Here is a 24,798-nt window from a genome sequence, read left to right on the forward strand (position 1 = left end):
TAATTTTCTGGCTTTGTGGTTTACAGATCTGGGCAGGTAACGTCTCCTAATCACATGGAGTAGGTGGATCCTCCAGGTTGTAAGTTCTATGGAAAAGGGTTTCAATGCCCAAAATCATTTGAACAGTTTTGGGTGGAAGAGAATGTTGTGGTCTAGAGGCAAAATGGTGATCACACGATTGTGATACGGCCGGACTCCACCACTGATAAAGTAGCCACAGCCGGTGACTGAGAAGAATCTGTGACTTCTCTGCATTTAGTGGTTACTACTCACCTGGGTAGTCATATGTGGGAATCTCCTCTTTACACCACTCATCACCCCTTACATATGCCTCTATAGTATTAATATGGGTCAGATCTTCACCCTGAAACAAATATTGTAAGTCACAAACAGATGAGAAGTTCCATCTATGATCGGCTGTAATCCTGCCATCTCCACCGTTCTCATTACACAAATAGAAAACACATAATACTGGTGGATAAAACAAGACTGAACACAAGACCTTCACAGCCATCTACACATCATAGGGGAGATCTCATGACACCTTCTCTCCATCTACCTGATGATCGTGAGGAACATTGGGATCTTCTTGTTTACAGTCCTGTGGAAGAAGAGGACGGGGACATCTCTCTGGTGTTGTCCTCTTACTGGATAGATCTGTAGGAAACACATACAGGGACTGAATTCATTCTTTACATACAGATAATTATAAGCCGTGTATATTTAGTCCTGTCCTATTACCTGGTGATGTGAGGGGCTGAGGAACCTCCATCATGACGTCTTTGTACAAATCTTTGTGTCCTTCTAAATACTCCCACTCTTCCATAGAGAAATAGACAGTGACATCCTGACATCTTATAGGAACCTGACACATACAATGATACAGTCATCCCCCCGATCCTTTCATTGTGTTACTGTATAATTTCCCAGTATTCCCAGCAGTGTCACCTCTCCAGTTAGCAGCTCAATCAACTTGTAGGTGAGTTCTAGGATCTTCTGGTCATTGATGTCCTCATGTATCAAGGCTTGAGATGGAGGAGCTGTGAATGGGCTCAGGGGTCTTCCCCATCCCTCAGACACATGGACCTGACGGCGCTCACTAGAGGTTTTCTTCACTACTCTGTAATCCTGGTTATGGAGAGAGACATTAATAAATCTCACTACAGACATTTCCAGAGTCCTCATCTCTCCAGTTCTGTCCATCTGTTATTCCCATAGATAAGAACGATGTAATGTGACATCATCAGAATCTCTCACCTCTCCAGTAAGACGGAAGAGGATCTCTAGGGTGAGGTGTAATATCCTCTCCGCCATCTTGTCTCTGTCCAAATCCATCTTTGATGGGTAAAATCAGGAAAATTCTGTTTAATTGATCTTCACTGAGAGGATCCGATATTGTAGGGACCTGAATGAGAAGATGATGAGCCTATGTAACATCATAAAAATCCTGTGTAATAATACAATTACTGGAGATAATAAGGGAAGCATATGAGATTTATTATTTTACAGTATTTAGTTTTCTTCTTTACATCTAGTAATAAAACCTATATATTTTAGGCCACAGACACCAAGCAGTTTCTTCCTTGGAGTCTGCAGCTGAACATGTTTCTCATAGACTCATCTTCCATAAAGCTAATTCTCGTCTCATTTACAGACACTGGAATCGGCATTAGCAATACTGCAGAAGATATTCATTACACGTAACATGAGAAATAACTACTTCATGAGGACGACATTCATCTTCTACTACGGCTCTAGAAACATATTTAGCCAGAGTCCGTCACTGACTACATCTCCACCAGTCGTCTATATGAATGTTTCCCATCTTCCCAGGACTGTAATCTTCTATCACATTTGATCTCATGATTGATTCACACACAGAAGTTTGAGGCTTTGACACATGGTAAGGTTTTTAATATTATACAGAGTAGGACTATCCCGAATAGGTTCACCTTGCCATGGTGGGATAGCTTTCATGCTATTTTTGATCAAAAACAGACCGCCAGGGGGAGCCGCCTGAAAAATGCTCGAGTTTCCCATAGACTTACATTGGGCTCGTTGCTCGGGTCGAGCACCCGAGTATTCCAATATGCTCAACCCGAGAATCGAGCACCCGAGCATTTTAGTGCTCGCCCATCACTAGTTCTGAGTTTAAATCACTGATGCAGAAAAAATAAACTTTTGTTTTTTTAAATGATGCTGGCGAGCACACAAACTTCACTGATGCTTGGCTTTGATATCTGACTTTTCTCACACATCAGAATAAGAATCACAATTACTAAGTATTATCATGGTTAATCTCATAAGCCAAGAAAAACCTGTAGGGACACTGAACTTTTTATTATTAATTATTATTATTATTACTATTATCCTTTCAAACCAAAACTATGTGACACAGATGCCTTACCATTAAACTGTAGGTTCATTATTTGATTAATTAGGTAGTGATATATAATTATAATAATTACATAGCAAAAGTAAATTGGGAGTTTGCAGCCAGTTCTTGGGTGGATGGAAAGAAAAATTGACAAAAAAGAAAGGTTATCATTAGACCCCTTTAAGAAATTATGCAAATGAACAGTCACTTGGAAATAGATATGTAGTAAATTAGTGCCTCCCAATTTACTTTGGCTATGTAATTTACCATGCAAATGCACAGCGTGTCGGAAACTCTTAACACGTCAGGATGACAATCAAAATGTCAGATATTAAAAGTAAAACACCCCTGTAGTTTGTGTGCTAAACAGGGATAGTTAAAAAAAAAAATAATATTTCTATTGGGATTTGTACTGTGACACTTTAGTTTCAGAGGCTGATGCCTTACCATTGAGCTATCCAGGCAAGTGATAGTAACTGGCAGCTTTTCTTGTCTTATGAGATCAACCATGAAAATACTCAGGGTGAGTAAAAGTCATTGTGATTCTGATTCTAATGTTTGAAGAAAGTCACACATCAGACTCACACATCAAAATCAAACATCATTTGAATTGGTCTTGCTTGCAGTCTGTGCATAAGTCCCAATGAGTTTCAATCAGATTTGAACTGAAAAGCATATAACCAGATGGAACTCCTAGGTTTCTTCAACTGAGTTAATATCTCAGTGGTTAGTGCACTGGTGTCTTGATACAGAATTTTAGGTTCAAGTCCCATCAGCGAACAGTTGTAAAAGTCACTTATCAAAATCACTTTTCAGAAACACTTGTCAGACAGGGTATTTAGCCTCAAACTGACATCATTATGATGTTTGATTTTGATATCTGATCATGTCCTAAAATGGACACTGTACTCCTGTGACTGTGTTAACCCCTTTAGTTGCTGGATGCTTCTGGAGCACAACACTTCCTGTCTCATGTGCTTGTGTTACTGCTAATAGTTGCTGAATGCTTTTAAAGCAACAGCACTACTTCTGCATGTCACAACGGGCATTGCAGAAAATGACCTTGGTGGATGACGTTCAGGCCTTCCTAACGGTGTTTGAAAGGGTCGCTGAGAGGGAGAAACTTGCGCCAGAGCAGTGGGCTAAGGTATTGGCGCCATACTTGACGGGAGAGCCCCAGAAGGTGTACTATGATTTAGCTTTGCAGGACGCCAAAGGGTATGGCAAGCTAAAAACTGAGATTCTCGCCCACTTGGGGGTGACAATGACTATCAGGGCGCAGTGGGTTCACCGCTGGGGTAATCACCGGGACAATCCACCTTGCTTCCAAATGTTTAACCTGTTGCACCTGGTCCAGAAGTTGCTGGTACCGGATTCCCCTACACCTGCGCAGATGGTAGAGCGGGTGGTGATGGACCCGTTTGTGCACTCCCTGCCAAGGCCCATACAGGCTTGGGTTGCCCAGGGTGATCCCTGGAATGCGGATGACCTGGTTGGACTGGTCAAGAGATACCAGGGGGTTGAAGGTTCCTTGGGAAGGCAGCCCACTCCATACTGGGGTTCCCAACAGGGGGCGGAGACTCAAAAGGGGGTGGGCCATCCAAGGTCCAAAGGGGCGGGGGAGGTGGTGCCTAAGGTCCCTACAGGTGATGTTGTTTACTCGAGGTGCCACGGCCCAGGCCATATAGCCGCCCATTGTCAGCTGAGCCGATGGACTGCAGCATAGGACGCCATTGTTCATATTAAGCTTATCCGACCTGCAGTGTGAAATGTAAACCCAGCGAGGGGCCACAAGCATGTTCTGTGAAGGACAACAGACAGGAGGTAACGGCACTGCTAGAATCCGGGAGTCTGGTGACCCTTATGATGGCCACCCTTCCTCTTCAAATGATCCCGGGGAAAAAAAGTTGGCGGTCGGTGCATTCATGGTAATGCTAAGGACTAGCCCATGGCCAGAGTAGACATTGAAATGGCTCACGGTACTGAGTCCCACGAGGTCGGCGTCGTTCAGGACTTGTTGCACCCTATTACTATAGGCTGGGACTTTTGTTTGTTTTGGGATGTGTGGGGGAAGAGTTCCAGGTTCGCTGGCTCAGATAAGAAACCAGTTAACCCTGAGGAGGTATCACCACACCCAGAGTCAGACAGGTTTCCCTTTTGTGTCCTTATTGGGGATAAGGAGGTAGTGCCCCCCGAGTCTGCCATTCCGGAGTTAGGGGTGACCAGTGAGAATTTTGGGTTTGCCCAACATTGGGACCTAACTCTGAAGGAAGCCTTTAATAATGTCACTGTTATAAATGGGGTTACACAGGAGCCGGGGGTTGACACAAGGTTTCCCCATTTTATGATGAGTGGGGAGTCATACCGGGTCAAGAAAGTGAGGGAGGAGCGAGTGGAGCAGTTAATAGTGCCGGGCCCCTATAGACAGAAGGTGTTGGACATGGCCCATTGACATGTCTTGGGGAGATATCTGGGAGTGGAAAAAACGCAGGAATAGATTGTGCAGAGGTTCTATTGGCCCGGATGTAAGTATTGCAAGTCTTGCCCTACACGCCAATTAACCGCCCCCACCTCTCACTTTCGAAGTCCCCTTGTGCCTTTGCCCATTATTGTAGAGCATTCAAGAGAATTGCTATGGAAATTGGTTGGTCCCCTGATTGAATCTGCTCGCGGGCAACATCAAAATACACTGCTCAAAAAAATAAAGGGAAAACTCAAATAACACATCCTAGATCTGAATGAATGAAATATTCTCATTGAATACTTTGTTCTGTACAAAGTTGAATGTGCTGACAACAAAATCACACAAAAATCAACAATGAAATCAAATTTATTAACCAATGGAGGCCTGGATTTGGAGCCACCCCCAAAATTAAAGTGGAAAAACACACTACAGGCTGATCCAACTTTGATGTAATGTCGTTAAAACAAGTCAAAATGAGGCTCAGTATTGTGTGTGGCCTCCACGTGCCTGTTTGACCTCCCTACAATGCCTGGGCATGCTCCTGATGAGGTTGTGGATGGTCTGCTGTGGGATCTCCTCCCAGACCTGGACTAAAGCATCTGCCAACTTCTGGACAGTCTGTGGTGCAATGTGACGTTGGTGGAAATTTGCTCACTGAGTTCCTTTGGAGCTTGTGAATCCAGTCTGGAAATCCACTCACTTTCCATTTTGAGGATACATCTAATGAGATCACCTCCTCTCACATTGGGTTTAACCACCTCAATGATGCAAAAGGAGATGTCTCTGGTTTCACCTCAATGTGCACTGTTCATGTGTCTCACTAATGAGGTGTCCCGGCCATGGCGTATTTCGCCCAAATGCCCCCCCCACAATCCTCTTGGTCGTGCATACATAATCTAGGGGGCAGTTGCATGTGGCCACATATACAAGTCCTGAGGTTTTACAGTTAGAATAATCCCTCTGGAAAAAGGCTTCAACCGTAGATGAACTCGAGAAAGATTTATATGGTCTCATCCAATTACATGTACAACTTTCTCCACAACTAAAGAAACCACAGATTCTTCTACCTAGCCAAATTTTTATAGAAACTATGCACTAAACGGTCCATAATTGACAAGTTATTGTGGGAGTAGATCCCACAGCACCCTCAGGTCAGGGTCGACCACAAGTACATACTATACTAGTGTTTTCTGCGGATATTAAAGATAAGGTCACTCTGATTGTGACAAGTTCCTACTACTTGTGTTATCCCATATTTTTCTGGGTCTCTCGGTTAGGCATGGAGGAGTGTCCGTCTATCCTGTTTTTCTGCAAACAATTGTGCGTAATCCAAAATGTACTGTAGGTACCTTTTTCCTTGAATCTGGTGTTCATGTCTATTGCCTGTATATTAATATCTGTGACATTAGAGCAGTTTCTACTCAACTGTAAAAATTGGCCCTTGCATATTGCTTGTTTTTTTTTAGTAATTTAATAGTTTATTAGTGCTCATAGGTTAATGGCAGATGAGTGTCCCTAGGGTCCCATCCCGTTCTTTCTTGAGTAAGGCAACTGTCATAATTAAACTCTGATATAAATCTAAGGCCCACTCTATGGATATTGAGTTCCCTGACAAATTCAAGAAATTGTTCACTCGTCTCTGACCAGATGATAAAAATGTTGTCAATATATCTATATCATACCCCAATATATGGATGCCACCACTTATGATCATCCCTGAATATTGTGGTTTCCTCCTATGAGCCCAGGAATAGGTTAGCATACGAGGGGGCACAGGGGCTCCCCATCGCAGTACCCCTGAACTGGTGGAAGTACTTCCTGTCAAGAAGAAATATGTTATGAGTAAGAGTGAGTTTTAGAAGATCCTCCATGAAGTCATTATGTCTGCTACACTCTATTGATCTCGATTTCAAGAAATGTCTTACTCCTCTGATACCATCCTCATGCGGTATATTACTGTACAAAGCCTCGATATCTAGTAAGGCCTGCTCCCCTACATGCAAGTATACATGCTCGAGGGTCTACATGGAGGGGAGCAGGCAGAGGGAAAACCATTTCCCAGAGGGATTATTCCAACTGCAGGACCTCAGGCGGTACTGTGGAAATATTATACTGTGTGAGGGGGGATGGTGGTAGTGATACACCTGTTTAAATGGAATGTGTTCATTCCCTTGTAATCTTGATATATTTCATGTTCATCCCATGTGCAAGATACAAAAGAAATCCATAATATCTCTCCATATGTTTGGACTGTAAGTTTTTATGTTCATTCTTTTTATTTATTCTTGATCTTCATTCTTTTTAGTACGTCCCGGAACATTAAACTGTGTGGGGGGCATCATACATCCTGCATAAGGGGCATAATGGGGGCATTACACTGTGTGGGGGATCATACATACGGCATAAGGGGCATAATGGGGGCATTACACTGTGTGGGGGGTATCATACATACTGCATAAGGGGCATAATGGGGGCATTACACTGTGTGGGGGGCATCATACATCCTGCATAAGGGGCATAATGGGGGCATTACACTGTGTGGGGGCATCAAACATCCTGCATAAGGGGCATAATGGGGGCATCATACATACTGCATAAGGGGCATAATGGGGGCATCATACATACTGCATAAGGGGCATAATGGGGGCATTACACTGTGTGGGGGCATCATACATCCTGCATAAGGGGCATAATGGGGGCATTACACTGTGTGGGGGTATCATACATCCTGCATAAGGGGCATAATGGGGGCATTACACTGTGTGGGAGGCATCATACATCCAGCATAAGGGGCATAATGGGGGCATTACACTGTGTGGGGGCATCAAACATCCTGTATAAGGGGCATAATGGGGGCATTACACTATGTTGGGGCATCATACATACTGCATAAGGGGCATAATGGGGGCATCATACATACTGCATAAGGGGCATAATGGGGGCATTACACTGTGTGGGGGCATCATACATACTGCATAAGGGGCATAATGGGGGCATTAAACTGTGTGGGGGCATAATACATCCTGCATAAGGGGCATAATGGGGGCATTAAACTGTGTGGGGGCATAATACATCCTGCATAAGGGGCATAATGGGGGCATTACACTGTGTGGGGGGCATCATACATCCAGCATAAGGGGCATAATGGGGGCATTACACTGTGTGGGGGCATCAAACATCCTGCATAAGGGGCATAATGGGGGCATTACACTATGTGGGGGCATCATACATACTGCATAAGGGGCATAATGGGGGCATCATACATACTGCATAAGGGGCATAATGGGGGCATTACACTGTGTGGGGGCATCATACATACTGCATAAGGGGCATAATGGGGGCATTAAACTGTGTGGGGGCATAATACATCCTGCATAAGGGGCATAATGGGGGCATTACACTGTGTTGGGGCATCATACATCCGGCATATGGCTCATTCCACATCAAGTGGACCAGTTTTAAAAATCGTCCCCACTCGACCTTCTCCGATTTTGTTGAAAATTTATAAGGATGTACATGTATGTTTGAAAAGAGGTTCTGTAAATTTTTAGGGCCAGATCTCAAATACATTGGGCACTGTTGACCTTTCACTGGAGGTTCCACCAAGCCTGCGGCTTCAGCTAAGAGGATTTTGCAAACTTTGGCACATAGCCATTAGAGTTCTATACTGGCTATGATGCTGAAATTTGGCATACTAGCTCAACTTTTGCTGCTAAACACGATAAAATTATTACCGGCTATGACAAAACAATAATTCGGCCGCAATTTTGTGTCAAAGTAGCTTGTAAAACGCGTCGTATAAAATTTATGCCAAACTTTGCCCATATATAACTCAAGACCAAAAACCAATAGTAACTGGTGCTTTGCCCTGTACACCAAACATCTACATGACTTTGCATTTCTGCAATATCACGGTCAAACCATATGTATTTGTGGAAATATTCACACCCACATATGATGAAAAACTTAAAAAAAACGAATTTTACCTATTTTTAGGTCAAATTTCTCAAAAAGGGTACCCCTAAAATATATTAATTCTGATATCATTAGAAAGAGCACATTTTTCTCTACAAGGATCATTGGTTTTTTTTTTGGAGTCTCTCAGTTTAAGAAAAGAAAAATTCCACTGAACATGGTGTTATTTATGCGCGTAATGCATTGATTTTGTGTTTGATTTTCAGATTCTTATCACGTTACAGAGTTGTATTGTTGCTAGCAATGTCCATTATAATCAAAAACCTATAAACCTTTTTGTTTATGAAGTTATTGACTATTGTTACATTTTAATGCATATATTATTTATTTTTTAGTGATGGAGAATGAAATTGATGAAGAATCGGCCCAGTGCTTTATCGGCCTTGCGAACAATTCGAAGTGCCACCTTAAGACATTCACCCATAGCAAGGATGAGTTGAAATTGTTTACAAGCTTTGGATTGGATGAACAGAAATTGCTGCGTCGACGAGTGGGACTAAATTTTGACGAACATTCACAAATCTGTTTACACCATGAAGCTTCATTCTTGACCAAATATGAGCATTTGCAAAAATCGTGTTGCAATCCTTTTGGGAAGAAAGGTCATACCACCAAAAAGAATTTGCGAGCTATCAATTTGTTAGCAGCTGACCAGTTGAACGAATTTACAAAGAATGATGTGAAGCCTGGCCAGAAGATGTGTGCATCATATCGAAAAGAATTTGCTAACAGGAAAAAATCAGCTGATCCAGTTTCCTCTGAATCAGATCCAGATGGAATGGAATGTTCTCCTGAAAGTCTAAATTCAAGCTTAACATCCATTGGCATCTCTCCTCTGAAATATCCACGGGTAAGCCAGCGGGATTCACTTGGATATGCAAGGAGAAAGATAAGCCAGGTACAAAATTCATTTTCTAGCAAGATTGCTTCAATTGGAGGGCTTGAGCCGAAAGACATTGAGCAAACAAAAACAGCACAGTGCAAAATGTGTCTGGATTACAATCACCTTTTGGCAGATTTGAAGCAAAAGCTGCAGGTGTCCAGTCGGGCAGAAAAGGTCCAAATCTTGAAATTGGCACCTAAAAGTTGGTCCATTAAGGCTATATCAGACGAATTCGGTGTCTCTGAACGAATGGTCAAACAAGCTCGAAAGCTTAAATGTGAACATGGGATCTTAGCCTTACCTAGAATCAAGTGTGGCAAGAAAGTTTCTGAGGAAGTGAAGAAAAAGGTGCAGGCATTTTTTGAGGATGATGAATTCAGTCGAATGTGCCCTGGTAAAAAAGACTATGTATCAGTGCGAATAGCAGGAGAAAAAAAGCAGATGCAAAAGCGACTATTACTGAGCAATATGAGGGAAATGTTTGTTGCTTATCGGGATTGGAATAGCCCTGAAATTGGATTTTCCAAGTTTTGTGAGCTTCGGCCAAAGTGGCGCGTAACCGTTGGATCTGCTGGAACACATTAAGTTTGTGTGTGTACCATTCACCAAAATGTCAAACTAATGCTTGCAGCATGCCCAATCAATGATGACTACAAAGAGCTCATATGCAAAATGGTCTGTGGAATTAAATCCAAGGACTGTATGCTTGGCCGTTGTGATAAATGCCTGGGTCCTGAAGTTTTAAAAGAATTTCTAGTCAATGTGTTTGTCATCAGTGACCCTGAAGATATTATTGAGTTCAAACAATGGATTCACACTGATCGAGACACGCTTGATACCAAACAACTGACTATAGAAGATTTCATTGAAGAATTGGTTTTGAAAATTTCTAAACTTTGTAGCCATCACTACATCGCCAAGCATCAAAGTAGCTATTTGAAATCGTTGAAGGAAAATCTGAGACCTAGAGAGCTTGTGATCCTTATGGACTTTGCTGAAAATTACTCATTTATTGTTCAAGATGCCATTCAATGTTTCCACTGGGAAAATAGTCAAGCTACAGTACACCCATTTATAATTTACTTCAAGGAGTTAAATGGTGAAGCTGCGCAGAACATCAGCTTGTGCATAATCAGTGATTGCTCACGACATGACACAGTTGCAGTCCACACTTTCTTAACAGTAATTGTGGAGTATCTCAAGACTCTCATCTATGGGATTCATCATATCCACTACTTCAGCGATGGATCTGCAGCCCAGTACAAAAATTTCAAAAATTTTCTCAACTTGTGCCACCACAATGCTTATTTCAATATCAGCGCTGAATGGAATTTTTTTGGTACCAGTCATGGAAAGTCGCCCTGTGATGGGATTGGAGGGACAGCAAAGAGGTTGGCAGCTCGTGCCAGTCTTCAACGCCCAACTGAAAACCAAATACTGACCCCTGACCCCGGTGGATTTATTCAACTTTTGCAACGAGCAACTGCATGGAATCAAATTTTTTTTTGTTCAAAAAGAAAAAATTGACGAAATACGGGTAGTTCAAGAGGAAAGGTTCAAAGATGGACATACAATTGCTGGAACAAGAGAAAATCACCAGTTTGTGCCAATTGATGACAAAAAGATTCGCATTTCAAGGGTGTCAAATGACCCATCATCTTTCATTGCCCATGTAGATAGATCTGTCAGATCAGAAATGCCTTTTGTGCCAATTGCAAACCTCCAGCCAGGGCAACACATTGCCTGCATTTACGATAGGAACTGGTGGATTGGAAATATTTCTGAAATTTCAGTCGACGACCATGATGCATTAATAAATTTTATCCATCCTCATGGACCAGCTAGCTTCTTTCACTGGCCTGTGAGAAATGATACATGCTGGATTCCCGAGCAGTCAATCATTGCAATAATTCCAGCACCAGCTGCAACAGCAATGGGCCGACAATACAGCTTCTCTGAACCGATTATGTTGCAAATTCAGCAACAATTCCAGACCACTTAGACTGAACATTATGGCTTGGGAACCAACAAAAGATACCCAATATTAGGCTTGGGATCCTAGGCAAAGACACCCACCCTCAGGCTTCGGAACCTGCGATAAAGAGACCGCCCGCGGCTGGCCTTGCCCTGCTATCGGCCATGGCTCCTAGGCGATGGGGCTGCCAATTCTCGAAAGACAGCATTATTACAAATCTTAATAGGATTATAATACCAATTCTTAGGGAATTGGTTGTGGTATAACCACCATGGACAAACGCAAGGGTTTGAATAGTGCAGTTACCATTCATTGCTTATTAATAAATAACACCATGTTCAGTGGCATTTTTTTTTTCTTAAACTGAGAGACTCCAAAAAAAAACAACAATGATCCTTGTAGAGAAATATGTGCTCTTTCTAATGATATCAGAATTAATATATTTTAGGGGTACCCTTTTTTAGAAATTTGACCTAAAAATAGGTAAAATTCGTTTTTTTTAAGTTTTTCATCATATGTGGGTGTGAATATTTCCACAAATACATATGATTTGACCGGGATATTGCAGTAATGCAAAGTCATGTAGATGTTTGGTGTACAGGGCAAAGCACCAGTTACTATTGGTTTTTGGTCTTGAGTTATATATGGGCAAAGTTTGGCATGAATTTTATGCGACGCGTTTTACAAGCTACTTTGACACAAAATTGCGGCCGATATATTGTTTTGTCATAGCGGGTAAAAATTTTATCGTGTTTAGCAGCAAAAGTTGAGCTAGTATGGCAAATTTCAGCATCATAGCCAGTATAGAACTCTAATGGCTATGTGCCAAAGTTTGCAAAATTCTCTTAGCTGAAGCCGCAGGCTTGGTGGAACCTCCAGTGAAAGGTCAACAGTGCCCAATGTATTTGAGATCTGGCCCTAAAAATTTACAGAACCTCTTTTCAAACATACATGTACATCCTTATAAATTTTCAGCAAAATCGGAGAAGGTCAAGTGGGGACCACTGGTCCACTTGACATGGAATGACTCATAAGGGGCATAATGGGGGCATTACACTGTGTGGGGCATCATACATCCTGCATAAGGGGCATAATGGGGGCATTACACTGTGTGGGGGGCATAATACATACTGCATAAGAGACATAATGGGGGCATTACACTGTGTGGGGGCAGCTTACATACTGCATAAGGGACATTACACTATGTGTGGGCATCATACATCCTGCATAAGGGGCATAATGTGGGCATTACACTGTGTTGGGGCATCATACATCCCGCATAAGGGGCATAATGTGGGCATTACACTGTGTGGCACATCATACATACTGCATAAGGGGCATAATGGGGGCATTACACTGTGTGGGGGCATCATACATCCCGCATAAGGGGCATAATGGGGGCATTACACTGTGTGGGGGCATCATACATCCCGCATAAGGGGCATAATGGGGGCATTACACTGTGTGGGGGCATCATACATCCCGCATAAGGGGCATAATGGGGGCATTACACTGTGTGGGGGCATCATACATACTGCATAAGGGGCATAATGGGGGCATTACACTGTGTGGGGCATCATACATACTGCATAAGGGGCATAATCGGGGCATTACACTGTGTGGGGGCATCATACATCCTGCATAAGGGGCATAATCGGGGCATTACACTGTGGGGGGGGCATCATACATCCTGCATAAGGGGCATAATGGGGGCAATACACTGTGTGGGGGCATCATACATCCTGCATAAGGGGCATAATGGGGGCATTACACTGTGTGGGGGCATCATACATCCTGCATAAGGGGCATAATGGGGGCATTACATTGTGTGGGGGCATCATACACCCTGCATAAGGGGCATAATACTGTGTGGGGGGATCATAAATCCTGCATAAGGGGCATAATGGGGGCATTACACTGTGTGGGGGGGGGTCATACATCCTGTATAAGGGGCATAATGGGGGCATTACACTGTGTGGGGGCATCAAACATCCTGTATAAGGGGCATAATGGGGGCATTACACTGTGTGGGGACATCATACATCCTGCATAAGGGGCATAATGGTGGCATTACACTGTGGGGGCATCATACATCCTGCATAAGGGGCATAATGGGGGCATTACACTGTGGGGGCATCACACATCCTGCATAAGGGGCATAATGGGGGCATTACACTGTGGGGGGCATCCTACATACTGCATAAGGGGCATAATGGGGGCATTACACTGTGTGGGGGGCATCATACATCCTGAATAAGGGGCATAATGGGAGCATTACACTGTGTGGGGGCATCATACATCCTGCATAAGGGGCATAATGGGGGCATTACACTGTGTGGGTGCATCATACATCCTGCATAAGGGGCATAATGGGGGCATTACACTGTGTGGGGGCATCATACATATTACATAAGGGGCATAATGGGGGCATTACACTGTGTGGGGGGCATCATACATCCTGCATAAGGGGCATAATGGGGGCATTACACTGTGGGGGCATCATACATCCTGCATAAGGGGCATAATGGGGGCATTACACTGTGTGGCAGTAAAGGGGTCCTGTACTATGAGAACAATACGTTTCCTCCCTTCCTGTCTCCATAGTTGGGTAGTATGTATCTATTACAGGAAACAGAACAAAAACCTTATGATTCTTGACTCGCCCCCTGGGCCATGTTGTGCTGCGTTGCGCATGCGGGGGAATACCCGGAGCCGGATCTGATAGGGGTAGTAGTCCTCGTGGCGGTGACCCGGTCCGTGCCCAGGGTGTCAAACTATGTGGCGGAATTTAATAGATGTTATAGAGTTCGACTACGCCACCCGTTGATTGCGGCTATGAAGCCGCCGCTGCAGGGCAGACCGCTGAGGCCGGTGGTACGGTGGTGCAGCGTGGATGGTATAACCCCCAACGGGAGGGGTATAGCCTCAGGGTAGCTGGTGAAGCAGGGAGGAATGATGGTGGAAGTGGTGGTGTGACAAGGAATCACTGAGACGTGCGGTTGCAGTTTTCACAGCTTTACTCACAGTTCTTTATCAGGTCACTTGTGCGCAGTCAGGACCACCCGAGCCGTGCTGCGCCCACCAGGTGAGGGACTCGGCTAACTCCCAGGCAATTCCGGAGCGTGGTCCGGGGCTCCCCTCTCTTCCTTTCTACTGGCCGTCCCCACCAGGGACCCACCTTTGTCCGGCTCCCTCGGGCCTTCTGGTGGCGAAACCTTTCCCGGCTTCCCTGACCCTATATGGTATGCCTTCCTGGTGGATATGGTGAGGGGTCGCGCCAAGGCTTGACCACGACCTCCGGTTCCTGGCTGAGGATAATTGGCCTCCACCAGTTTGGGATCCGGTACCCTGTTCTGCCAACCCTTCACCCGTTAACTCGTGGGATCTCAGGGTTCCCTCTCTTCTTGCGTCTCTGGGCCTTTCCTGGTGTTCCTGTTCCTCCTTCTTCTTCTTTCTCTCTCTCTCTGCCTCAGGCCTCCTCTCCAGGCCTGGCTCTGGAGCTGGGCCCAGACTGAGCCACAGCTCCCTGTCAGCCCTCTCTGGCTGAGCTCCTCTCTGCACAGACCCGGACTCTACTCCTGTCTGGACTCTCTGACTTAAGATGGTGCCCACCTTATATACTCCCTTCTGACACCCAAGCCCAGGTGACTAGCACCCAATGGGCTCCTACCTATGCCCAGAGTCCCTCCCCCCTCTGCTCCTACACCACTGGGATGTTCCTCCCCCCTCCCCACTCCAGCCAGGGACAGAAGCTGTCGTACCTGCACATCTATCTGGTGGGAGTACCGTTGGTCTGTCCCCCGGAAATGGGGTGAGTGTAGTGCATGCAGCTAACTGAGCTCTGTTCCACGCTCCATCCTTACCCGGGAGTGGAATACCACACCTCTGGTTCGAGGTGCAATACCCCTGTAGCAGCCAAGTCCTCGGGGTGCTACATTCTTATAAAGGGGCAACACAAGACCCCAAAAGAGTCTCTGTGCTGAAGGGGTTAATGCCCCCTGCGCCCAGTAATGGGGTCTCCACATACCTCCACCTGCAGAGCCGCCACCACATATATGGCTGCTCTGTGCGCACAGGAGCTGTGATGAGGTCACAGGAGGGGAGGAGTCAGGGGTCACATGATCAGGGGCCTCAGTGGATGCAGGACTCTGCTGTGCTGGTTGTCATGGTGCTGGATGAGCTGAAGTTTATGTGTGGAGTCAGGAGAGGTTTACAGTGTGGATGTAGCGGAGCCGCGTGTGTACGAGGTGTACGGAGCGGAGCCGTGTGTGTACGAGGTGTACGGAGCGGAGCCGCGTGTGTACGAGGTGTACGGAGCGGAGCCCCGCGTGTACGAGGTGTACGGAGCGGAGCCGCGTGTGTACGAGGTGTACGGAGCGGAGCCCCGCGTGTACGAGGTGTACGGAGCGGAGCCGCGTGTGTACGAGGTGTACGGAGCGGAGCCGCGTGTGTACGAGGTGTACGGAGCGGAGCCGCGTGTGTACGAGGTGTACGGAGCGGAGCCGCGTGTGTACGAGGTGTACGGAGCGGAGCCCCGCGTGTACGAGGTGTACGGAGCGGAGCCGCGTGTGTACGAGGTGTACGGAGCGGAGCCGTGTGTGTACGAGGTGTACGGAGCAGAGCCGCGTGTGTACGAGGTGTACGGAGCGGAGCCGCGTGTGTACGAGGTGTACGGAGCGGAGCTGCGCGTGTACGAGACGTACGGAGCGGAGCCGCGTGTGTACGAGGCGTACGGAGCAGAGCCGCGTGTGTACGAGGTGTACGGAGCGGAGCCGCGTGTGTACGAGGCGTACGGAGCGGAGCCGCGTGTGTACGAGGCGTACGGAGCGGAGCCGCGTGTGTACGAGGCGTACGGAGCGGAGCCGCGTGTGTACGAGGTGTACGGAGCGGAGCCGCGTTTGTACGAGGTGTACGGAGCAGAGTCGTGTGTGTACGAGGTGTGCGGAGCAGAGTCGTGTGTGTACGAGGTGTGCGGAGCAGAGCCGTGTGTGTACGAGGTGTACGGAGCAGAGCCGTGTGTGTACGAGGTGTACGGAGCGGAGCCGTGTGTGTACGAGGCGTACGGAGCGGAGCCGCGCGTGTACGAGGCGTACGGAGCGGAGCCGCGCGTGTACGAGGCGTACGGAGCGGAGCCGCACGTGTACGAGGGGTACGGAGCGGAGCCGCGGGTGTACGAGGTGTACGGAGCGGAGCCGCGCGTGTACGAGGTGTACGGAGCGGAGCCGCGCGTGTACGAGGTGTACGGAGCGGAGCCGCGCGTGTACGAGGTGTACGGAGCGGAGCCGCGCGTGTACGAGATGTACGGAGTAGAGAACTGCGGAGCAGAGACGCATGTGTACGAGTTGTAGGGAGCAGAGCCGCGTGTTTACGAGGTGTACAGAGCGGAGCCGTGTGTACGGAGCGGAGCTGTGTGTACGGAGCGGAGCCATGTGTGTGTGAGGTGTACAGATCGGAGCTGTGTGTACGGAGCGGAGTCAGGTGTGTACGAGGTGTACGGAGCGGCCAAAAGCAAAGCCCTCGAGGTGTAAAGAACATACGACCCCCTAAAATGACCCCATTTCGGACACTGTACCCACCAGGGAATCATCTGAGGGTGTAATGGGCGTTCTTACGTTCTTATCCCACAGGTGTCTCACTGATTTCTTTACCACTTGTTGGTGTGTAAATAAGATTACATTTGCTCAGAGCCGCAGCGAGGGGTTCAGCCAGGGCCCGACACACCACCGATGCACCCGGGCCCAGAGGTGAAGGGGGGCCCATGCAGGAAGGGGTGCAGTGCTCAGGCAGTAGACCACGCAGCTGCTATGGGGGCCCTTGACTGAGGGCTGATGCTGCTTAATCCCGTCCACTCCCACCCGTAATGATTTTTGATACTCAGGGCAGAGTGCGGGCATTGAAAAATGGGGCATGTCATGCAGGAGAGAGGCCGCTGGCCAATGAACGCTGTTCCATCAGACTGATGAGAGCGCTCATTGGCTGCTGTGTCTGTCCTCCTGCAGGGTCTTATAGGGGTCTTCTGCCTCCTGCGGTTCCTTTCCCAGCAGCATTTCCTCAAAGAGTAGAGGGTGAGGGAGGAGAGTCCACAGCATCGGACAGCACGCAGGGGCAGGAAGCTGAAATCAGTCCTGTCTGCTGTGTCCCCTCCTCCACAGTGCGTTCTGCAGCCCTCTCCAGAAGACCGTGATATCATGAAAGATTAGTATATGAGTGTATGTATATGTGCGGGGCTGCCGCCAGGAATTTCAGGCCCCATACTGACAAAAAAATTTCGGGCCCCTTGAGACTCCGCCCAGGCTCCACCCCAGCTCCACCTCCACTCCTCAAACCTTCCACAGTCACACCGCCCACTCTTGGAAAAACTCCACTTCTGCACCACATCCTTATCAATCACACATTAAGGGTATGTGCCCACGCTCCAGAGGCGCCTGCAACACCGAAGCTGCGGGATAGCCGTGCGGCTTCTGCCCTCAATTTATGCTATTGAGTGGCACGATTTTTTTTTTGCACATGTGGAGTTTTCTCATAGATGTTAGTCTGTGGAGAAAGTCCACATGTGGACCCGCAAGAGAAATTGACATGCTGCAGGTCTGAAAGACGTACTGCATGTCAGTTTCCGTGGGTGATCCATAGGTGCACAGAGTCGCATAGTGGACATGGGATTTCTAGAAATCCTATCCACTATGCTGTAACACCAGACTGCGGCAGGTTTGATGCTGCATAAGCATGCAGTGTCAAACACACAGCGGCTCCTGACCATGTGCACATACCCTAACAGTTCCCATAGAACACCATATCACATACATAGCAGCAGCTTTTGTTTTGGCCAAACGATTTTGTAAGCCGCCGCCACGACAAGGTAGACTCTTCTGGCAGGGCCCTACTCTACTGTAACCTATTAAACATTTCTTAAAATATCCAGTACTCTATTTAGGTATATTTTTCTTTAAGGGAATATGTCACATACATTTTTTTCAAATAATATCACATACAAAGGGATAAAAACCGTCACACCATGGCCAGACTGCATATTACCACCACATAGTGACCAAATAATACCACATACAAAGAATACCGACACACGATGACTAGACCACATATCACCACATAGTGACCAAATAATACTACATACAAGGAGCAAATACCACCACACCATGGCCGGACCACATTTTACCACCACATAGTGACAGAACATTTTAACACCACATACAAGGAACAAGTACCACCACACCATGACCAGACCACATATTACCACCAGATAATGACCAAATAATACTACATACAAGGAACATAGAATTAAACCTCATACTCTTGTTTATGCATATTTGTATCCCACCCTGTATATAAACTGTTTATTGCAGGAAATTTGTGTGAAAACCACTGATGTTAGGAAATACACCCGCATCTGATCTGGTGCAAAGTATAATATCCTGGCGAAGGATCATAGAGCCGCAGATATTCCAAGCATTATCAATCATATCAACAGGAGGCAAATAGATGCATCATTGTAAAACAGACGAAAACAAGTACAGAACACTGGTGAGATTACTGTGGAACATTGCAATGGTGAATCAGATTAGATGGAGCGTACAAATCCATACTATCCAGGAGTTGGATGTACAGTACAGACCAAAAGTTTGGACACACCTTCTCATTTAAAGATTTTCTGTATTTTCATTACTATGAAAATTGTACATTCACACTGAAGGCATCAAAACTATGAATTAACACATGTGGAATTATATACTTAACAAAAAAGTGTGAAACAACTGAAAATATGTCTTATATTCTAGGTTCTTCAAAGTAGCCACCTTTTGCTTTGATAACTGCTTTGCACACTCTTGCCATTCTCTAGTGTGTTATTATTTGCCGGTGTACTTATTTGCCTTTCTGTATATTGTGCTATCATCGCTGATTCATCTTCGCAGAACGCACATGAATGATGCAAATATCTTAAAGATTTTTCAGCAATGACTGAGTATTTCCATTGCAATGTTCTGCAGCTTATTTATCTTCCATTTCTCATATATTTATTCTTATCAGTTTTTTTCGCAATATAATTCAATGATTTGTTTTTCGTTGATACAGATAGAAATTCCCGCTACATCCACAGCTTCACGATTCAGTTCTGCATCAGATATTTGTTTTTGTCAGTTTTATTATAATGTAATTACCTGTTTTTCTTGATACAGATAGAAATTCTTGCTCCATCTATAGCCTCACGATCAGGTTTTCCATCAGACTCTATGCAGACGTCTCCCATTGCCATTGATCTGTACATTGATCTGTACAGCTGTACATTCAGCTCTTGGATATCATGGATTTGTGCGCTCCATCTAATCTGATTCGCCATTACAATGCTCCACAGTAATCTGATTCGCCATTACAATGCTCCACAGTAATCTGATTCACCATTACAATGCTCCACAGTAATCTGATTCACCATTACAATGCTCCACAGTAATCTCACCAGTGTTCTGTACTTGTTCTCTTCTGTTTTACAATGATGCATCTATTTGCCTCCCGTTGATATGACAGATAATGCTCGGTATGCTCAGAGATTATTTGGTACGCTTTCATTATGAGGGGTCGGGAGGCAATACATTTCTGGATGGGCAACCTAGGCGGAGCGGATGTGTCCCGTGTGGTCGGTGTGTGGCATGCCCTAATGTAGAACGGAGTGATACGTTCTTCAAATCTGATGGAACTAGAACATTTACAATTAACAAATTCATCACATGTACAACTAAAAATGTAATATACTTCGCTACATGTCCATGTGGCCTGATTTATGTTGGCATGACAACTCGCCAGTTTAAGATACGAATATGTGAACATGTACTGGGGATTTTGGCTGCCGCCGACCACGCGGATACATCAACTCTTAAGACGATCCCGCGTCACTATAAAATCCATCATAACAGCGATGCCTCGCTCTTTCGGGTTAGGGGGATAGACTCCATTACACCAAATATACGGGGAGGCAAGATCGGACAGAAATTAGCCCAAATTGAATCTCGCTGGATCTGGACCCTAAATTCTGTACATCCACGAGGGTTGAATGAAAACATCAGCTATGCATTATTCCTTTGAATAATTGAAAGTGTCCATTAATTTACATTGAATTGTGCAACGCCTATATTATGTTCTATGCCATGAACCCTGCATTTGTATTTGTGTTGTTGTTTTTTATATTGTTTTTTATCTGTTTTTAATGTACTTTCTATGCTATCTAGGACCTCTTACTACCTACTCTTCCTGGCTGCGGTTTTACTTGCTTTCTCTTCTTCCTCTTTTGTGCCACGTTTATGGAGCCGTCCCGGTGTCTACTTGACGAGTGTGGCATATAATTGACTTTGTTCGTCCCGTCTCCGCACCACACAGATGGAGCCGTCCTGGTATATATTTTTTGATAAGTGATACATATAATTGGACATTACGTGGCTTGATGTATTCACTATGTGAAAAAACATTTAGATATCCATCTATATGTGTGCGGGTTGCAACATTGTATGCGATTGATGTATTTACATCTATGGGTTCATTTATTTATAATATTTAATATGCTTTCTTTCCTGTATTGAGGACGTATTTAATCTATGTACCTATTCATTATGCCTTTTAACACACATGTGTGTACACATTGTGGGATGTCCTGATGGAATCCCCTTGTGGTTGCTGGGTCGTGGCTCTAAATGCATATGTTTATACATGTTGTCACTATCTTTATTTTTTCATATCGTTTATTTTTTATTTTTTTATTTTGAATCTTTCATTTTTGAGTTGATATATATCTATTCTCCTTATTCTTCTTCTATTGTATATGTGGCCATGGAAAATCTAGTGTTTGTTATACTTCATTTCCCCCCTCCTCCCCCCCCCTTTTTTCTAATAAGCATATATACAGCCTGTACAATTGTTGGAATAATGACCCTGTACGCGTGCGTGCTGTGGCTCCTCGGCGCCTGCCGTCTCTCTGTATCTGTGGCGATGGTTCTTACCGGGTCACGTGTGGCCTGTAGCTATCGCCATGTGATGTGGATGCCGGCGCACGTTGTGGTATCCTTAGTAACGCACGCGTCACTTCCGGGTCACGTGGGGCCTTGTTTTCCGGTGGTGGCGTGATGCGGGCGCTGATAGCGTCTATGTAGCTATGACTACGCACACGCCCCTTCCGGCCCATGGGTCCTTCGGGTACTATTTAAATCAATTCAAACATACAAATCTCCACGCCCCCTGACGAAGGGAAATCCAAAACGCGCGTCGGGGCTGTTGCTCCACGTGTACAGCTGGTTAATGTGACGCTCCTGTGCCCTGTCATTTGTTCTCTGCAGCCCTTTCGTTTATTTCTTGGTATGTATAGACAGGACTATGATGGACTGCATATTTTTATTGAAATGACTATACATGCACTTATTTTGGCACTTTATTGGCTAGTGGTAGACTATGCACCCTCTAGTATGTGTACTGATTGTCAATACTTGTTTACATACATGTATCTTTCCAATTGTGGATTAGATGTTTAATGCTGTACCTAGTGGAGCAATCTTTTTCAAGGTTTGGAATGGCTATATTTATAATTACCCTAAATCATGCTTGTTACTATTTACAATAAAGTTTATTGAACTATTTTTCTAAATATTAGCTTATTGATCGTTTTCTTGCTTGTTTGTACTATTTTTACATGTGTCAGATCGATAAGAACAATATTTCTATTAACAAATTAGACATTGATGCGTTTTCTCTGTTTATTGGACATTGTTATTGCGATGCTCTATACTGAATCTATCATCCATCTCATGTACAGTATACATGTTCCTGTCCCTCTATAATCAGTATATCCTCCCACCTGCCGTTGCTATAGTTGATGGCATTTGCGATGTTCTGACCCTGTGATCTCACACCTGTACACTTAATCCCAATGTTGTGTTCCTATATGGGATAATCCCCTGGCAGCTAACACTGGTGGTCTTCACACAAATGTCCTGCAATAAACAGTTTATATACAGAGGGGGATACGGATATGCATGAATAAGAGTATGAGGTCTAATTCTATCTTATTTTTCACCATCATGGTGTTTTACATTTCTGGCTTGTTGTGTGACGCTTGTGTAGCGCCCCGAGGGTTCGGCCGCTACAGGGGTATTGCACCTCTGCCAGAGGTGTGATATCCCACTCCCAGGTAAGGATGGAGTATGGACCAGGGCTCAGTTAGCTGCATACAGCACACACACCCCATTTCCGAGGGACAGCTCAACGGTGCTCCCACTAGACAGAAGTGCAGGCACGACCGACTATGTCCCTGTCTGGAGTGGGGAGGGGGGTGGAACACCCAGTGCTGTAGGGGCAGATAGGGGTTGGTTCCTGAGCGTAGATAGGAGCTCATTGGTTGCTGGTCACCTGGGCTCATGGCTAGAGGGAGGTATAAAAGGTGGGCACCATCTTAGATCTAGGTTCTGTCCAGAGAGGAGAAGACAGGGAGTAGAGGCTCTGTAGGAGCTCTACTCCAGGAGGGCCTAGTGAGAGGCCGAGGAGGAGGTGAAGGGGAGCTGTGGTGCCACCTGAGCCCAGCTCCACGAGAAGGGAGGATAAGAAGGAACAGGAAAGACGGAGGAGAGACAGAGAAACAGAAGGGCTCAGGAACAAGAAGGTGGAAGGGACCCTAAGAACGCACGAGAATCCAGGGTGAAGGGTCAGGCAGATTAAGGGTACCGGATCCCAAGTTGGTGGAGGAGAAACTACCCTCAGCCAAAGACCGGTCGTCGTGATCATTTATTGGTGCGACACCTCATCAAACCTGCTAGGAAGGCACCATATAGGACAGCAGAGGACGGGGCCCACGTTTAACCGCACAAGTCCGCGGCAGCTGGACAAAAGTGGGTCACTGGTGAGGCAGGCCAGAGAAAGGGCAAAAGGGGGTCCTGAGCCATACTCCTGAACTGCCTGGGAGTTGACCGAGCCCCACACCTGGTGGACGCAGCACGGCTCGGGCAGTCACTACCTGTACAGAAGTGACCTGGAGTACCTGAACTGTGAGTAAAAGACATTGGACTGCAGTACGTTGTCTGTGTGCTCTTTCGCTCCTCCAGCACTACCGGTACTGGGACTCTCATCACCATCACTCCCACCATCCACTACACTGCCCTGGGGCCGCACTCTTCCCGTGGGGAGTCACACCATCCCATCTGCACACGTCATCAGCCCCAGCGGACTGCCTTGCAGCGGCGGTTCCTAATAACCGCAATCCACGGGTGGCGTAGTCGGACATAATCATCAGCACATAACGGACTACCACTGGCCTGACCACCCTGAGCCGCGGGACCGGGCCGCCACTACTACTCCCAGCGTCTCCCTATCGCCCGGTTCCGTGTGCCCCACGGCCCAGGGGGCGAGTCACTTGCAATGATCATCTTGTCTGTATTTGATCTAGTTGCCTTCAATGTGAACTGTGGCTGGGATTTTCTTCACACCTTTTGCATGTCTAATTGATTTCTCATTTCGTGTCATGTGACTCCATTGTGCTTGTATATATATGACTTCATTGTCCTTTTCTCATCTGCTATGACTAATGGCGCAACCCTAGCGCCATAAACGCATAAGAATTTTACATTTTTGTTTTTTTTTAAATGATCCAATACATTTTTTTCATATTTTACCTGTTGGAGTGCTGATTTTCTCCTTTTCGTTTTCTTCATATGTCTGTGCTCACCAGCGGGACCGGCACCCTTCAGTGGACTATCTTCACCCTGTTTGGATTCAGCGTTGCAGCTCCCTAACCCTCCCTCCTGTTTCTTCACAATATTGTAACACGTATCCTAGGCCTCGATGTTCCCCATACAAACTTGCTGTTAGAATTGTTGAGACGGGAGAAAAAGGTCTGAGGAACGCAGACTGGAACGGACTGAAATATATAAAGAAGATCTGGTAAAATGTCCATTTTGATCACATTAATACGACCAAACCAGAACAAGGGTTTCAAGTTATAATTAATTCAATTTTGAACCATTTGTTCAAGGATGGGGGATATAATTTAAAAGATACAGATCATCCAAGTTCCCCAGAATTTGTATACCCAGGTACTTAATTGTGTCTTTCTGCCACTTAAAGGGGAAGTTAGAAATTAGTTA

The 24,798-nt window shown here is 45.7% G+C and overlaps 1 protein-coding gene across 1 annotated transcript in view; it reads right to left on the minus strand.

The window, feature by feature from the left end:
- Positions 1–24,798, minus strand: part of LOC141178704 (oocyte zinc finger protein XlCOF8.4-like) — a 32,426-nt gene that overhangs the window by 3,281 nt on the left and 4,347 nt on the right. Inside the window, exons 3-8 of the mRNA XM_073660583.1 lie at positions 24,328–24,572; positions 1,258–1,405; positions 949–1,128; positions 742–865; positions 560–657; positions 274–364 (exon numbers count right to left, since the gene is read on the minus strand). Of these exons, the coding sequence (XP_073516684.1) occupies positions 274–364; positions 560–657; positions 742–865; positions 949–1,128; positions 1,258–1,335 (571 nt within the window). The 5' untranslated portion in view covers positions 1,336–1,405; positions 24,328–24,572. The remainder of the gene's footprint in view (positions 1–273; positions 365–559; positions 658–741; positions 866–948; positions 1,129–1,257; positions 1,406–24,327; positions 24,573–24,798) is intronic.

Source organism: Phyllobates terribilis, unplaced genomic scaffold, assembly GCF_046119375.1.
Source record: "Phyllobates terribilis strain yellow unplaced genomic scaffold, ASM4611937v1 Scaffold_29__1_contigs__length_15306474, whole genome shotgun sequence".
Classification (NCBI taxonomy): domain Eukaryota; kingdom Metazoa; phylum Chordata; class Amphibia; order Anura; family Dendrobatidae; genus Phyllobates; species Phyllobates terribilis.